A 17,062-nucleotide genomic window follows, 5' to 3' on the forward strand; every position below is an offset into this window, starting at 1 on the left:
GTAATGTAAACACTATTATTGTTTTCTTTTGTAAACTACAGTTTGAAGGAGGGGTAAGGTTTACATAAATTCTTTGAACTTCAACCAACTCCTTTGAGGATAAAGTGTTTGTATAGTATGATGTTTTTTGTTTGTTTTTAAGATGCTCAATAAAAGGCTATCAATCAATCAAAAATACATTTTAATAATAATCTCGTTTGCAGCACTTTAATCTGAAAGTGTAACCGGAAGTTTACTTTCTTCCACAGCTAGCTAACTTGCTATCGTTCGCTAGCGCGGTGTTCCTACCGCCACAGCTGAACGATTAGCAGTGTTTTTATTTCTGTGAGGTGCTGCCATTTGGCTGAAACGAAGCAAGGTAGCCCGAAACTAAACGTTTTATTCTGCTTAAATACGCGACCTGTTCAGCCTGATAGAGAGACACACTGGTCTGCTAACAGGCTATGCAGCGCAGCTAGCCAATTCAGCCAGCTAATTCAGCCCAGATCGCAGCTAGCTAGCTAGCTAATTCAGCCCAGCTCGCAGCTAGCTAGCTAGCTAATTCAGCCTAGCTCGCAGCTATCTAGCTAATTCAGCCCAGCTCGCAGCTAGCTAGCTAGCTAGCTAGCTAATTCAGCCCAGCTCGCAGCGCAGCTAGCTAGCTAATTCAGCCCAGCTCGCAGCGCAGCTAGCTAGCTAGCTAATTCAGCCTAGCTCGCAGCTATCTAGCGAATTCAGCCCAGCTCGCAGCGCAGCTAGCTAGCTAATTCAGCCCAGCTCGCAGCGCAGCTAGCTAGCTAATTCAGCCCAGCTCGCAGCGCAGCTAGCTAAACCAGCTAATCCAGCTCGCAGCGCCTTTACACGTTCATTGGGAGTGGTGTAACTGAGGTTCGTTGTTGTTTTGTCGATCCATCAGATTATTATTGCAGGTTCATTGCGAATACTGACAGGCGAGCAGCCGGATCTAACTTCCGCTTTCGACTTTGCGTTTCCTGCGTGCATTTACGTTGCTGGTCAAAAACATGAGACATCGTCCTCTTTTTACATTTAGAGTATTTTTCTTATGAATGTGATGAGCTCTTGTTTAGTAGATACGCAACACCCGGTGGGAATGAAGCGATTTATCTCTTTTGTCATTGTTAGCAGCTAAGCTCTGTTTAGCTAGTCTTGTGACCCGTAAATTGATCATATCCGCAAAGGCTGTCTGTTCATGCGTCGAGAAACAAGACAAGAAGTTGAATTGTCGTCCATGAAGAGCTGAAAATATTCTCAAAACTGACGTATAACACAGTTGAACCTTGCCGGATCATGGTGTCTTTGTGTATGATGACTGTATTTTTGTGTTGCAGCGCTGTCTTGTGTCGGTCTACCTATAGCTGAACGATCGAGATGGCGGGTTCGCAGTGGGATCTTCCTCCGGAGCTGTGCTGTCGGCCCATGGCTTTCGTGGCCTTGACGGGCCTGGATGTGGTGTATAATGCTGTGCATCGAGCCATTTGGGATGCATTCTGTGCCAACCGCAGAGCTGACAGAGTCCCGATATCCTTCAAAGTACTTCCAGGAGACCATGAGTACCCCAAATGTCGTACTAAGGTGAGCGTTGTGTTCATTAGTGTTATTCGACAAGCAGAGAAAACGTGACATCCAATAAACCCAATGCATTTGTATTGTGAAATGTGTGTTTCTTATGATTGGCTCCAGCGAACATCCTATGAGTGGTACATCCCGAAAGGCATCTTGAAGACGGGTTGGATGAATAAACATCTAAACCTCGTGCCAGCTCTGGTCGTTCTCTTCTACGAGCTGGACTGGGACGACCCACAGTGGAAGGAGAAACAATCTGAATGTGCAACTAAAGTGGAGATCGTCAGGTAGGCCTCGAGGACGAAGCTAAAGCCGGGAAGGTAGATCCTTCGGGATTTTGTCTTGAGTGGAGCATTTCACTCGGCGGTCATTTTATACTGCATTAAGTATGAGTGGCTCTGCTCGCACACCATTATGCCTGTACTGATGACGTGTATAAAATTGCTATTTATTTTTTATACAAGCACAACATAATAGAAACTGCTTGTTTGTTTTTACAAGCCTTTTGCTCTGATAATTATTTTTTAAAGCATTTCTGACAACTGTCATATTGTCTCCAGAACCAGCCTTCAGGGCAGGAACACCAAGGTGGCTGTGGTCCTAATCCAGAAGAAGACCCCTCTCCCTCCAGGTCTGTGCCGCTGTGTCGGAGAGTACCCAAGCTGTGGACGTTAAACGGGGTTTAAAGCTTTGCCAGAAGTCAACATGACTCGATAAGAGAGGGACGGCTCTGTGAGGGGGTCTGGATTTACCTCGAGAGGAGGGGGGGGGGGGGGATATGCTCCCTTTGCTGTGAACGTGTGGAGTGGGGGACATCGAGTGTGCGGCGGCATTTTGACACTAAACGCACAAAAAAACCTCAGCGACGAGCTGGATGAAACGGAGCGCTAGCACGTATGCTAACCAGAGCAGCAGCTTCGAGACGTTTTGTGCCGTTATAAACCAGGCAACGGGGGGAGTTCTAACGTTTCTCACAGCGTAGCGAAACATGGAAACCCATTGGCTGACGGAGAACACATGGAGGCTTTCCTGTCGACTGGGCGTGTCCTTTGAGCGACTGCCTAATAATCACAGAGGTGCTCCTTTCAGCGCGGACTGTGAAATGTCAGGTGTCTTTTTGTGCTGCTCTTGTGTTCCGCGTTTCTCTCCGTGATGCCAGCCTGTCCTGGCTCCGCCCAGTTTCAGGTTCTCTTTGTCCAGCCTGCCGACCTTGGTTCCTTTTTTGTGGCTCTGAGTTTTTGTTTTGTTCCTGACGACCAGCCCGTCCCTCCTCCAGGTTTTTCCTTATTTCCTCCAGACTGCTTCTCTTGCCTCTGTCTCTGCATTTTGGGTTTCACACCTTTTGAGTTCCGTGGTGGAATGTCCCTGGCATTGGGTTTGAGTATATTGTAAAGTGAAAAACGTTGCCGACCCCTGGTACCGAGCGCTCTGACGGCCCGTGGGTGGGGCCAAGGATTTGTACCGGTTTCATGTAAACCTAAATATGGGAGCCCAGGTGCATTTCGAACCAGCAGCCTGTTAAATAGTTCATAGTGCGGACGCAATGATTGCGTGCTGAGTGTTTCCGGTTGTGATTGAGCATGTTGTCGGTGCAGGAGAGGACTTGGTGGCGTCCGAGCGAGCAGCCGCTCTCTGTAACGCCTGTGACCTGTCTGGGAAGAGCCTGTTCGTCCTGCCGCACACGGACCACTTAGTGGGCTACATTATCAGGTAAGACGTCGAGAGCCGCAAAGAAATGGTACTATTACTGCTACATAGTCGCACTGCAACTGCCACTACTAGCAAAAATACTAGTACAGTGATACCTCGACATACGAGTGCTTTGAAATGCGAGTGTTCCGCGATGCGAGTATAATTTTGATATACGAGTAGCTTCCAGATGGTGGCGCTAGCTGGCTGAGAGCTGCTAGCTTCACTGGTTCGGTCCAGGTGTCTCCACCTCCCGTCCTCGTCTCCGCGGCGTTTCCAGTATTTGCCTGATTCTTGCTGTACCTGTGAGTATTCCTGATCAGTGATGGGTGCAGTGAAGAAAAGACGATGATGATGATCCATCAACGTGACCGAGGTGTCCGTAAGTGATGGGACACGCCAGTGGGAGCGGAGTACATTGACGATGTGTACAATCCTCAACCAGAAGGACGCTGTCAAGAACACGAGCCTTCCAAAGCCTGTTTCCATTGTTGTTATTGATCTCAGTGTTTTTAGACGCCGGAACGGATTAAATGATTATTTTATACGGGAAGCATTGATTTGAGTTACGAGCTTGGTCCAGGAATGATTTATACTTGTATGTCAAGGTATTACTGTACTTCTACCTACTATGATTCTTACTGCTTCTATTCCTATTGGTATTACTATCGCTAATAATAAACTTTCATGTTTTTAACGTCTTTCATCCTGTAAATGCAGCTCAATGTATTGAAATAAGTAACGTTCCCCACATGCATCACATTACATGAAACACGTTTCATGTACAAACACACTGAACATAAAACGGCAGCGAAACTGATGTAAAACACAAGAATACGCAGGAACTAGAGCTGCTGATTAGTCGTGAATTTGACGGCTGCTGCTTAATGCCTTGCTCCTGCTCTGAAGCAACCCTGATGTGCTGTGTGATTGCGTAGGTTGGAGAATGCTTTCTACGAACATGCTCAGACATATTACTATACTGAGATCCGTCGGGTCAAATCGCATAAAGAGTTCCTCAACAAAACGACACACCAGGTAAACCTGACTACTTCTACTTGAAGCTCTCTTCTTTTCTGTATTTTACTTTATCAAACATTATTTTGATAACCGTTGCTTTCTCTTTTTTCAACGATAGAAATGGTAGAACAACATGAGGGGAAGCTCTTACTTGGTTAACAAACATCTTTTTCAGTTTCAGGCTCCTCTAGCCATTTCCTCCATTTTTGATGAAAGGCATTTTCCACCTCGGGTAGAAAGTTGGTCTTTCCAAAGTATACATTTTGTTCTAATGTCCAAGTAGCAGGCGATAGTTTTCATTCAATTCCTAGTAATGACCTTCTTACGTGCAATTAAGATTAAATAAGCATCCCCTTGTTCTACTACTTTCTCAGGTATGTGCCCTAAATACCTCACCGGTTACCATGGTAGCGTGCAGCTGCACGTGCACGCTATGAACTTAGTTTCGGTTATGGGGAAGATATATTTCGTGCTTGTTTCACCAAAGGAAGTATTTTAGTGAACAAAGTAGTTTATTTGCTTCACTAGAGCGGTCAATCCACTTTCAACCACAAAGTAAATGTATTATCCAGTCGCCAGTCAAAAACTAGGGCATTAAGAAAATCTTTATGTCCTGTTCAAGCTTATATTTCCACACAATCTCTGGCCATATTTTTAACGTTTCTTCTGTAATTGGGTTATTGTGTTTTTGGTCCAAATTTTCTTTAATAACTCGTCTCACATGAGGTCTGTGTTTTTGTCAATTCCTTTCCAACTTGCCTGATATTCCAAGGAGCGCCAGTAGACGCTCTATCTCAGTTGTGCCGGATAAAAATATTCTTTGAAGTTTGGTACTGCTAGACCTCCATTCTCTTTAGTTAGTTGGACGATTCTTAATTTAATCCGTGGTCTTCCGCCAATCCAAGATATCTGTTTTTTCCATGCATTGAACTGTGATTCTGTGATTTGATTTAAAAAAAACTGGATAATGATAAAAAGATATATAGAAGTCTGCACAACATATTTATTTCGACCATGTCTAGCGTCAGTTTTAACCATTTATCCATGTCACTCTGGATCTTATCGTTTTATAGTTTATCTCGTATGTTTTACTTGAGTTGTGGGAAATCCAAACTCCGAAGTACTTTATAGATTTTAAATTCCAATTTATATTGTATTTCTGTTTAACCAAGTTGTTTGGGGAGTAATTTATTGAGGGGGGCCTGTGTTCATCAGGCCTTCTCAGTAAATCTTTTCTTCTCCAGTAGTATTACTGCTGCCTTTCTTTGGATCCATGACTAAGAGCTAAAGAGCAAGTTAAAAAGCAAATAATTAGCACACTCTTTCTCCTAAGTCAGATCGACTCAAACTGAGCCTCGTTGAGTCGACTCCGCCTTCGTTCGAGTCGACTCCGCCTTCGTTCGAGTTGACTCCGCCTTCGTTCGAGTTGACTCCGCCTTCGTTCGAGTTGACTCCGCCTTCGTTCGAGTCCACTCCGCCTTCGTTCGAACGTGTTCGAACTCCAAAAATCTGTTCGACTTCCGAGGCATTTTAAACTCCATTTTTTTGTTCAAAACCGAGTTGTTCGAGAACTGAGGATCCACTGTATCGGGATAAAAGATGCTCTGAATGTTTTGTAGCATTTACTAGGAGAAAACCATCAATTCCAGGAGATTTGTTTGTTTTTCCTCTGCTAGCCTTTTCCAGTTCTTTCACAGTGATGCGGTTGCTTAAAGCTGTATTTTGCTCATTGTCTAATGAGGGAAGATGTAACTTTTTTAGGTACTTTATAGTTGAGATTTCATTAACCTCTTCTGATTGGGAATATAGTTTTGAATAATAGTCTTTAAAGCATTTACTGATTTCTTCTGGAAAGTATAATATTTTGTTGGATGTTGGGTTCTTATCTTGTGAATAGAATTTCTTATTGGCTTAGTTCTCAAACGGCTTGCTAGGAATTTGGTTGCTTTAGTCCCAATTAATAAAGTTTGCTTTGTGAATCAAAAGTTTTTTCTGTTCAGTTTTTCTTTCTTTTCTTAACGCTGTCTTTTCTCCCCTCCTCACTGATTGTGTTCCCAGCTGCTGTTTGTCAGGCACCAGTTTAAAATCGCTTTCTTCAGTGAGCTGAAACAGGACACTCAGAATGCTCTCAAGTAAGTTGGACCTTTGCTTTCATGAAGGACAAAATTCCTCTTCTTTGCTCTTATTTCAACAAAATAGTTTCAGCAGCAGATTGCAGGAAACACTTATACACATAAAAATAATGCAATTACTGGTTATCTGAAATTCATACATAAGAAATGTATGGTCATCAGTGTGGTGTAAACAAACCACTATGACGTACTCTCATGAAGAGCAAAAAGAAACACTCAACTGGACTTGTTCAAGTTTGGTTGGAGATATTTCTCCTCATCTAAGAGGCTTCTTCAGTTCTAAATGACTGGTAGAGTTTAGATACTCCAGTTGGAGCAGAAAACAAAGAACCCAAACCATCAGACTATAAAGTCGTTTTCACACCTGAACAAGCGGACTCTGTTTGACTGGGGAGCTAAAGTCGCAACATTGTTGGTCCTGTGTTTGGTCCGGTTATCTTTCACACTGCATACTAACCGAACCAGGGTTCCCTTGCAAGCCAATCGAGACCCACATTTTCGGGCGGACCACAGTTCACTTGTTTGATCCTCACCGGGGTTTGGATGAGCTTTCACACCTGCCCAAAGAAAGCGGACTATCCAAGGAAACTTAGGGTGCTTTCACACTGCACCAAGGGGACTCAGTTCCTTTGGGAGCAAATTTTTGCATTTATAATTCGTTGAAAGGTCTGCATTCACACTGATTTCTTCGCGAAACGAACTTTCGGAGCAGCGTTGCGTGGCTGAAAGGGGCGCTCGTCGATTGGACAAAGTAGAATAGTACACAATAGTACAAGAATCACCAAAAATACACAGCTGCAACAAATCGACGGGAGAACTCTAGATTTGGTCGTTTTGTTCACTGTGGCGTCTGCGTTGCCATGCCGACAAAGAGCGAGAGAGAGCGTCTGCTGTGAAGAGCTCCGCCTCTCCCCTGAAACAGACTCCAGCAACTTCCCTGACCCGCTAAAGCCGAGAAAGCGTTGGAAAATGAATATAAGCTATTAAAGAGTTATTCATTTTATTAATTTAAATTCATTTTCCAACGCTTTCTCTGCTTCAGGGAAGTTGCTGGAGTCTGTTTCAGGGGAGAGGCGGAGCTCTTTACAGCAGACACTCTCTCCTTATCTCTGTCGGCATGGTGACATTTACTTAGTAGAGGTAAATCCTTGTGTTTTTGTCAAAACAGTCAGGGATCGCTTTAAGCAGTCTGATGATGGAGCCCAGGTGTGTCTGCTCCTTTCTGCCGATGCGTCCTCTGCCACACCCAATGCCGGGCGAGAAGGACCGATGGGTAATAGGAAGTGTGAGGTGCATAAATAATCAAACCCCAACACTCATTAGTGAGGCTTTAATGACCCCTGGGAGTTGTATTGCCTTGGTGGTTTCGGGCCTTTCTTTGTTTTCTACTCCAACAGGAGTATAAGTATCTGGACTCTAAAAGTCATTTAGAACTGATGAAGGTGAAACGTCTTCAACCAAACTTGAACAAGTCCAGTTTTTGCTCTTCATGCTGGATGACTGAGCCATGAGACTACGCAGACATGCTGTACTCTGATACTTTTCATGTTGAGTGATTGTGTGTTGGACGTTTATATCTGCAGATACTACAGGACTGCATACAGTCTCATTCATGAGCTCAGAGCACACGAGACCAACATGCTGGAGATCAAAACTATGGCTGGATTCATCAACTATAAGGTTTGTTTCTGTAGTTGTCAGGGTAACTGTTCTTGTCTTAATATATCTCAGAACATTTATGGGTGTGTCGAAGGAGATGAGCAGAAGTCGGGATTGTACTTGTCATGCAGCACAAGAGTACAAAGATCAGCATATTGGTAGTTATCAATGGAAGGAAGTCTGTACCTGAACTACAATTCAATAGATTCATCCCTGCCTTATGCTCAGCCCAAGTTTCAAGAAAATCCATCTAGATGCTTTTATGTATTTAAATTACAAAAGGTTGTCCTAAAACCATCACCAAGTCCTCAGAATGTGGTCCAGTCTCTCTGCCTTACCCAGTTCCTGGACAGAACCTCACCTAACCCCCAACGGTCTGCACGGTCTCAGGATTCCCTCGTACGATGTTGATTACTTACCTTAATTGTGCACCCTGTTCACAGTTTGCCTCTAAAATCCACGTGCACACGGAGGTTTCTCCGGTCAGGCTTATCTGAGATCACGGTGTCTGTCATCGGAGCAGCTAACAGTCTCATGCTCTTTTCCATTGCTCTTGGCTTTGTTGTTGGACCATTTTCAAATGAGACTGGGTCAGTAAAAATCTTCAGACTGCAATGCTGTCATCTGTTGTTGCCGCAATTTAAAGATATGCAGTGTTCTGACCATCAAAATAGGGTACACCTGGGCCTGCTAGGGTTTGAATCATTTTGAAGGTGCCCCAAAGTCATTCAACATTAGCCTCATTGTTAACTTTGTTCTCTGCTTTAGATTTGCCGCCTGTGTTTCCAGCACAACACTCCTCTGGATGCGATAGCACAGTTCAGGAAGCACATTGACCTGTGCAAGAAGAAGGTTGGCTGTGCTGAACTTGCCTTCGAGCATGCGGCATGGATGTCTAAACAGTAAGGTGCACACTGGCTATGAACGCGTGTGAAGTCCCACGTGTACACTGCCCATTCATTCATGTATCTGTTGCACCCAGTTTGTAAGCCATTGAAGAAATTACACCTTGATTAAGAACTAAAATGCATGAAAATAAAACAAGACTAGGGGCATTAAGAGCCAATGTCATAGATTAAGATGAGCTTTTATTGTCATTGTAAATGTACACACTTTTTACACTGCAAACACACAATGAAATTCCACTTACACCCGAGTACGAGGGCCCCTTGAAACGACCACACACCATGCATATATGTATCGGGGCCCCAGAGCATGCGGAGAGGGCATAGGGTGAAGGCACCGCCATGATCGCTGCACCCGGAGCAATTGGGGAGCAGTGCCCTGCTCAAGGGCACCACGGCAGTGCTCTGAGGGTAAAACGGGCCCCTCTCCAGCCACCAGCACACGTTCCTCATTTCGCTGTTGCTGTTTGACATCAGAGTTGCTCCAAACTGCACCATTTCATTTGTATTTGTTCATTTTTACTCCAAAACAGGTTCCAGTCATTTGGTGAGCTCTTTGATGAAGCCATAAAGTTGGGTCTGCCTGCCATACAGACCCAGAACCCCGGTTTCTACTACCAACAAGCTGCCTGCTACAGCCAGGACAGGAAACTGCAGGCGCAGCAGCTTTGTCAGGTGATAATACCACAGCTGATCTACTCCCACAGGTTTCATGCCCAACCCCCAGAGGATGTGGGGATGACCGTAGAATACGTTTAAATACCTTGATTAAAACGTCAATCTGGCACATAAGGGATAAGATCAGAGCTAACAAATACAAACTCCGTACACTTTGAGTTAGGCTCCACCCTTTTCGGTGTCCTTGCTCCTCACTGGTCATGTTGCTTACTAACTTCTAAAAATGTTTGGATGGACTAATCACATGACTTTCCCCTCACCTCTTTGAAGCTCAATTATTCAGACCTTCATCTATTTGTCATCATCTATAACCCTAACCCTAACCCTTTCCTACTTACCGTATTTGCACTTTGACATACATTTACGTGTCATCCATATATATATATCTGAAAATGGGTAGTAGCACCGGAAGTGTTTGAGGGTGTTGTATTCATAATTCAAGCACAACAAAACAAATGTGTACTGACAAGTAAAAAAAAAAAACACCACAGCTTAAAAGACTTGCATGTCTACTACTACTGTACTTCCAGTGAGGGGTCACCACAGCAAATCAACTTTCTCCACTTCACCCTGTCCTTAGCATTGTCGTCCCCAACACCAGCCACTCTCATGTCCTCCCTCACTACGTCCATGTCTCTTCTCCTGGGTCGTCCTCTAGTCCTGTCCTTTGCATCGTCCTCCCCAACACCAGCCACTCTCATGTCCTTCCTCACTACCTCCATGTCTCTTCTCCTGGGTCGTCCTCTAGTCCTGTCCTTTGCATCGTCCTCCCCAACACCAGCCACTCTCATGTCCTCCCTCACTACGTCCATGTCTCTTCTCCTGGGTCGTCCTCTAGTCCTGTCCTTTGCATCGTCCTCCCCAACACCAGCCACTCTCATGTCCTCCCTCACTACGTCCATGTCTCTTCTCCTGGGTCGTCCTCTAGTCCTGTTCCCTGGCAGTTCCATCCTCAGCATCCTTCTACCGATATAGTCCCCGTCTCTCCTGTGGACATGTCCAAACCATCAAAGTCTGGTCTCTCTGACCTTGTCTCCAAAATGTCTAACCTTCACTGTCCCTCTTATTGTCTCATTTCTAATCCTGTCCAACCTGGTCACTCCCTAAGGAGAACCTCAGATTCTTCATCTCCGCCACTTCTAGCTCCGCCTCCTGTCTTTTCCTCAGAGACACCGTCTCTAAGCCGTCCATCATGGCTGTCCTCACCACTGTCTTGTAGACCTTTCCCTTCCCTGTTAGTCTATCCATCACCATGGCAAACAAAAAGGGGCTCAGAGATGATCCCTGGTGCATCCCACCTCTACACTAAACTCTCCTGTTACTCCTACTGCACACTTCAGTACACACTACTGCTGTCGTACAACTGTCCTACATGTCCTGAACTACTCTGATGTACTTCTCTGCCAGTCCAGATTCCTCGTGCAGTACCACAGTACCTCATGCAGTACCACAGTTCCTCTCTGGGCACCCTGTCCTAGGCTTTCTCTAGATCTACAGAGACACAATGCAGCTCCTTCTGACCTTCCCTGTTCTTCCCCATTGCTAGCCTCAATGCTAACATTGCGTCTGTGGTACTCTTACTCGGCATAAAGACATACTGCTGCTCACAAATACTTACTTCTGTCCTGAGTCTAGCCTCAAACACCTTTTCCATAACTTCATTGTATGACTCATCAGCTTTATCTCTCTATAGTTTCCACAACTCTGATTGTCTCCCTTCTTCTTGAAAATGGACACCAGAACTCTTCTCCTCCATTCCTCTGGCATCTCCTTCCTCTAGGATTGTATTAAACAACCCCATTGTGCCTCTACTCCCCTTTGCTCTCTCTCATATTCCTCATTCATTAATTCCTCTAAATACTTCTTTCATCTTCCTACACACTACTGGCCTCTGTCAACACCTTCATCTCTACTCTTCATCACTCTGACATGCTGAACATCCTTTCCATCTCTGTCTCTCTGTCTGTCCAGCCTGTACAGATCCTTCTCTCCCTCTTTACTATCTAACCTTCATACAGGTCATCATATGCCCTCTGTTTGACCTTTGCCCCCTCTACCTTTGCCTTGCGTCTTGTCTCCCTGTACTCCTGTTTACTCTCTTCTGTCCTCTCAATGTCCCACTTCTTCTTAGCTAACCTCTATTCATGTATACGCTTCTGTACTTCCTGGTTCCACCACCAGGTCTCCTTGTCTCCTGTCTTTCCAGAAGACAACCCAGTCCTCTCCTACCTGTCTCCCTGATCACCCTAGCTGTTGTATTCCAGTCTTCTGGAAACCTCTCTTGTCCACCCAGAGCCTGTCTCACCTCTTCCCTGAAAGCCACACGACACTCTTCAGCCTCCACCACTTTGTCCTCTGCTCTGCCTTCGTCCTCTTCCTCTTCTTCACCACTAGAGTCATCTTCCTCACCACCAGCCTATGCTGGCTGGCTACACTCTCTCCTACCACCTTACAGTCACCAACCTCCTTTAAACTGCTCCGTCTACACAAGAGGTCGTCCACCTGGTGCTCCTCCCTCCACTCTTGTAGGTCACCGTATGTTCTAGTCTCTTCTGGAGATAACTGTTAACTACTGCCATCTCCATCCTTTTGGTAAAGTCCACCACCTTCTGTCCTTCTCGGTTCCTGTCCTGAATACCAAACTTGTCCATCACTTCTTCATCTCCTCTATTTCCTTCACCAACACGCCCACTGAGGTCTGCTCAATGTGCATGTACCGTAAATTCCGGACTATAAGCCGCAACTTTTTTCCCATGCTATGAACCTTGCGGCTTATATATGGATTTTTCCCGTTTTCACTGAACCGGTCAAGTGAAACAACGTAACTTTTTAGTTTACAGTTCAGGTTAAATTGACTTAAATAACCAAAAGAGTCAGACTGTAAGACAGGGGCGATGCTCTCCAAGTTTAGCTTTTCTCATGTCCTTTGTAAAGATCATTTATTCAATATACCGGTAAACACCTCCGGCTTATATACCGGTGCGGCTTATGTATGTATAAAATGGTTTTTCCTCTACAAATGTACTGGGTGCGGCTTATATTCAGGTGCGCTCTATAGTCCAGAATTTACGGTAACACCGACCATCAGCAACGCTGCTGGCGGTCGTTATTAACCCGGGCCTCGACCGATCCGGTATGGCTTTGTTATTTACTTTGATTTATGTTTCATTTTTTTCACATTTTTACCCCGGATGCCAACCCTGACGCAACTGAGAAGCTGGCAATGCTACGTTAGCTCCTGCTAACCGCACTACCCGTTCAAAGGATTGCATGTGCTTTCTGCAAAATGTCAATTATTATTTTTTCTAATTTTGATGGGTTGTTCTAGGCTGCAGCAAGTTATTCCTCCTCTGAACCAATGGACACCCAGACTGGAGGGCTGGACTTCTATGGACAGAGGCCCTGGAGACAAGGACACCAGAGTAAGCTCATAAACTGTTGAATGAGGCCTAACTAAAAGTGTTGGAGGACATATTTTTGCCCGTTTAATAACCAAATAACCTCTGACATTGTGTTAGACATTGATGAGTGGCACCTGAGCTCTGCATTGTGGTGTTTCTAGGTATTGATCCTCCAGATGCAGAGAAGGAGAGGACTGGGATTCTGGCCCTGCAGATTAAAGAGAGAGACGTTCCACATTCTGTAAGAAGGGGGGCATTTGTTGCACAGCTAGAGCTGTATAATGGCTTGCTATAATATTACTTGGCGAGCTGCCGTCCGCTCGTGTTGTAACCCCTGCTGTTTACTGTGTCTGCCCCGCAGGAGCTGATAATAACACTTCTCAGTAATGCTGTTGCCCAGTTCAAGAAATACAAGTGCCCCCGGATGAAGAGCCACCTCAGTGAGTGCCATTGTGTCCTTCAATACGTTCAGCAGCCTGATAGTCGACCTCCAAGACGAGTCCCGTTACTGTTGTTACTTTTTATTTTATAGCAAGTTTCATTTTCTTTCTGGGGAAGCCCGGTGGTGTAGTGGTTTGCGCTGTTGCCTCACAGCAAGAAGGTACCGGGTTCGAATCCTATCTGTGTGGCGTTTGTACGTTCTCCTGGTGTCTGCGTAGGTGTTGTCCGGTTTCCTCCTGTAGTGTGACTCCATCTTCATCACAACAGACCAGGACGGTGTCCTTGCAGCAGATCTAGCCCAGTCAGCTTGGTTATCTCTCTCTCTCTCTCTCTCTCTCACACACACACACACACTAAGAGCATTGAAGCCATGACCAATCATATTTGACTCGTTGATCAAAATGTGGATGTCGGACCCAAATATTACTGGTGTACTCTGAAGCTGCTTCTGTCAGCCCAGCTGATAGGTCCTTTGAACAGCATCGACCGTATGCATGCTGCTCTGCTGCTTCAGGTAGCAGTACACGTCCAAGAAAACACCTAATTGGTTTATTGTTGAGTACAAGTACACGACATGGGCTGAGTAGGAAAAGGACAGTGGTGCTAATGAGAAGCTAGCAGTGGCACCTTGAGTTGGACATGAGAGTGCACTTGGTGTTTCCACGACACCTTTCTGCAAATGTTTGAGGATGAATATATTAGATAGAATGTTAGAGTACAAGTACAGTCAAACAGTAGCATGTATTACAGTACAAGTACAGTCAAACATTGCGGTCTTGTTTCCATTGAACGTCCTTAGTACATAAATCATCGACATGTTTCACAAGAAAGCTGCTCAAAAGAAATGACAGCTTTCATTTCATCCGTTTTGACGAGTATTTTTTGTCACTACACTCGGGTACAGTGACATTTCTGGATCGCATCATCTTCCAGATCAGCGTCTAGCGTCGCTGTTTTCTATGCCTCAGATTTGTTTGTTTGCTCTCTGGTGTGTTTCGTGTATCTCATTCTCTGTCTTCTTCGTAGTGGTGCAGATGGGAGAGGAGTACTACCATGCTAAAGATTACACCAAGGCTCTGAAGTAAGTCAAAATAACTTCATAACCCACAACTTCAATTCAATTCAGTTTTATTTATGTAGCGCCAGATCACAACAGGAAGTCATCTCAAGGCACTTTACAGGATTAGAACCCAACTTGACCCACAAGAGCAAGCACTTTGGAGACGGAGGCAAGGAAAGCTTCCCTTTAACAGGCAGAGACCTTGGACAGAACCTAGGCTCATGGTGGACAGCCATCTGTCTGACCGGCTGGGTTGAGAGAGAGAGAGAGAGAGGCAACTTGTTGTAGTTACAGTAGTAACAGGATTCATTTTCAGGAGTTTCATTGGACTTTTATTACTGTAAATAGAAGAACCTTTCACTCCGACTCGAACCAGCGCAATCATCTTCCATTCAGATTCTAAATAATACTAATACTAAATACTTTTAATTGATTTGTCCCTCGGAGGGCAATTTGGTTTACAGCAGTTAGAGTCTAATTGTAGTCTGCTGCTGGTCGCCGCGTGCGCAGGCGCCCGGGTGCCTTGCCTAAGGACACAACAACAGTAGGTGCGTTTACATGGACAAACTTTCTTTATTCCGATCAGAGTTCAGAGTAAACTTGTGATCCGATGCGCCGTGTTCACGGACCCTAAAGATCCGATCCGATTAGGATTTGCGTGTTCATGGACCCTAAAGATCCGATCCGATTAGGATTTGCGTGTTCATGCATCACACTTTTGATCAGAACAGAATATTCTGACATGCGCAGTTTGACCCAAAGCACCGGAAATGGTAGAAGAAGAAGCGTAGCGTAGCAACTTCCGCTGTAAACAAATCATCGCTCCGCGCTTTCCTGCCTGAAACGTCGGCGTTATTTCGCTCGTTTTCCCCGTTTGCGCTTTTAGTTTCCTCCTTTAATGTCTCCGGCAACGTGTTTGTCTCAGATATTGACCAGTTCTGTCTCGGTTCTGTCTTCCGCCCGCCGTGCTTTTCGCTCGCTCTGCTTCAACTAGCTTCCGGCAATAGCAGCAGCGCGTGTAGCTGACGTCACAGACATGCGCAGTAAGGACGACTTGTACCGAAACATCGGAATAAGTGTTTTCATGCGCCCTGACCGGGTCACAAATCGGTATAAAGCACCCCTCTCGATCGGGATAGAATTGTGACCGGATCAGGCTGGATCGGGTTAGACTATTCCGGTTAAGGTGTGTCCATGAAGCATTTTTATTCCGATCAGGATTTTAACCGGGTTAAATGTGTCCATGTAAACGCACCTAGTGTACACATATACCTGAGCCGGGAATCGAACCGCCAACCTCTCGATCATAGGACGACCCTCTCAACCACTGCACCACCGTCTATTATTATTCTTATTTATTAGTCCTTGTTTTATTATTTGTATTTTTTGCTCCCGTGCGATAAAGCGTTCCTCCATGCTGAGGAAGTGGCTGCGGCTCCAACCAACGAGCCGGTGCTACTGTAATGAATACGTTGTGATTCTTCCTCCTCTTTGTCAGAAGCGATAGCGCCTCATGCTAACGCTGCCTGTACAGTGTTGACGTGTTTGTTTGTGTGTTGTCACCAGGCTGCTCGATTACGTGATGTGCGACTATCGCACCGAGCGGTGGGGGGGTCTGCTGACGGCCATTCTGACCACTGCCCTGCGCTGTGCGTACCTGATGGCCAGCGTTAAAGACTACGTCCTCTACTGCATGGAGCTGCTGGGCAGAGGTACGCAACAAGCGCCCCCAGCCGATCGGCTACCAGGGATCCATTACAGCAACCTGCAAACAGTCGCTGGATTTGGAAAAGGATATAAACACTAGCTCCGGGGTTAAGATTAAATCATGTTATACTTCTGTTTTCTGGGTTAGTATAACTTTGAGCGTTTCCAGGATGCAACGATGACTTGTTACGATCTTTCTAACGGATGAGATCAGCCGTGTGATCAGGAGACGAACACGTGAATATTTAGTCAAACGCAGGTACTATCCGAGTTACGACCGAGACCGGTTCTGGGCGCAAGTCAGACAAAAACAAAATGGCCAACGCGATGGGTGTCCTTTACTGCAGCGGGCCCCAACCCTTTTCCTGCCACGGACCGGTTTCATGCCGGGCAATTTTTCCACAGATGGTGGGGGGTAATTAAATAAAAAAGAGGAATGTAAATATTAGGGGTATCAAATTATCGCGTTAATTGTGAGTAATTAATTAGTCATATTTAGTGTGTAATGTTTTTTGATCTCGTTAATCTAATTTTTAATCTCTAACTTTACTGCTTCTGTATTTCCATTTTATAAAATCCTTTTATTCTTTGGGCTTTTGGTGCTTGAGTTTTTGGGGGTGGAATAGTCAGTGACACCCTGAAGTGGACACTGATTGGCTGTCATTGTCTTTGGGCTTGTTTAGCACAAGCTGATAGGCCCCAGTTGTAGGTGGGCGGGACACAAAGCTAACGTTAGCAGCTTAGCGAGCCGAAGCAAAGCGCTTCACCAAACTAAACTGGAGGAGACGCCCCCTATGAGCTAGTCTG

At 45.3% G+C, this 17,062-nt stretch overlaps 1 protein-coding gene across 1 annotated transcript in view; it reads left to right on the forward strand.

Annotated features, from left to right (window-relative positions):
- Positions 1-1,368: 1,368 nt before the first annotated feature.
- Positions 1,369-17,062, forward strand: part of trappc11 (trafficking protein particle complex subunit 11) — a 20,326-nt gene continuing 4,632 nt past the window's right edge. Inside the window, exons 1-14 of the mRNA XM_068740117.1 lie at positions 1,369-1,572; positions 1,681-1,850; positions 2,124-2,194; positions 3,159-3,273; positions 4,191-4,290; positions 6,331-6,404; positions 7,988-8,084; positions 8,832-8,965; positions 9,502-9,643; positions 12,975-13,068; positions 13,209-13,288; positions 13,409-13,487; positions 14,515-14,569; positions 16,115-16,260. Coding sequence (XP_068596218.1) covers positions 1,369-1,572; positions 1,681-1,850; positions 2,124-2,194; positions 3,159-3,273; positions 4,191-4,290; positions 6,331-6,404; positions 7,988-8,084; positions 8,832-8,965; positions 9,502-9,643; positions 12,975-13,068; positions 13,209-13,288; positions 13,409-13,487; positions 14,515-14,569; positions 16,115-16,260 — 1,561 coding nt within the window. The remainder of the gene's footprint in view (positions 1,573-1,680; positions 1,851-2,123; positions 2,195-3,158; positions 3,274-4,190; positions 4,291-6,330; positions 6,405-7,987; positions 8,085-8,831; positions 8,966-9,501; positions 9,644-12,974; positions 13,069-13,208; positions 13,289-13,408; positions 13,488-14,514; positions 14,570-16,114; positions 16,261-17,062) is intronic.

Source organism: Brachionichthys hirsutus, chromosome 6 (genome assembly GCF_040956055.1).
Source record: "Brachionichthys hirsutus isolate HB-005 chromosome 6, CSIRO-AGI_Bhir_v1, whole genome shotgun sequence".
NCBI lineage: Eukaryota > Metazoa > Chordata > Actinopteri > Lophiiformes > Brachionichthyidae > Brachionichthys > Brachionichthys hirsutus.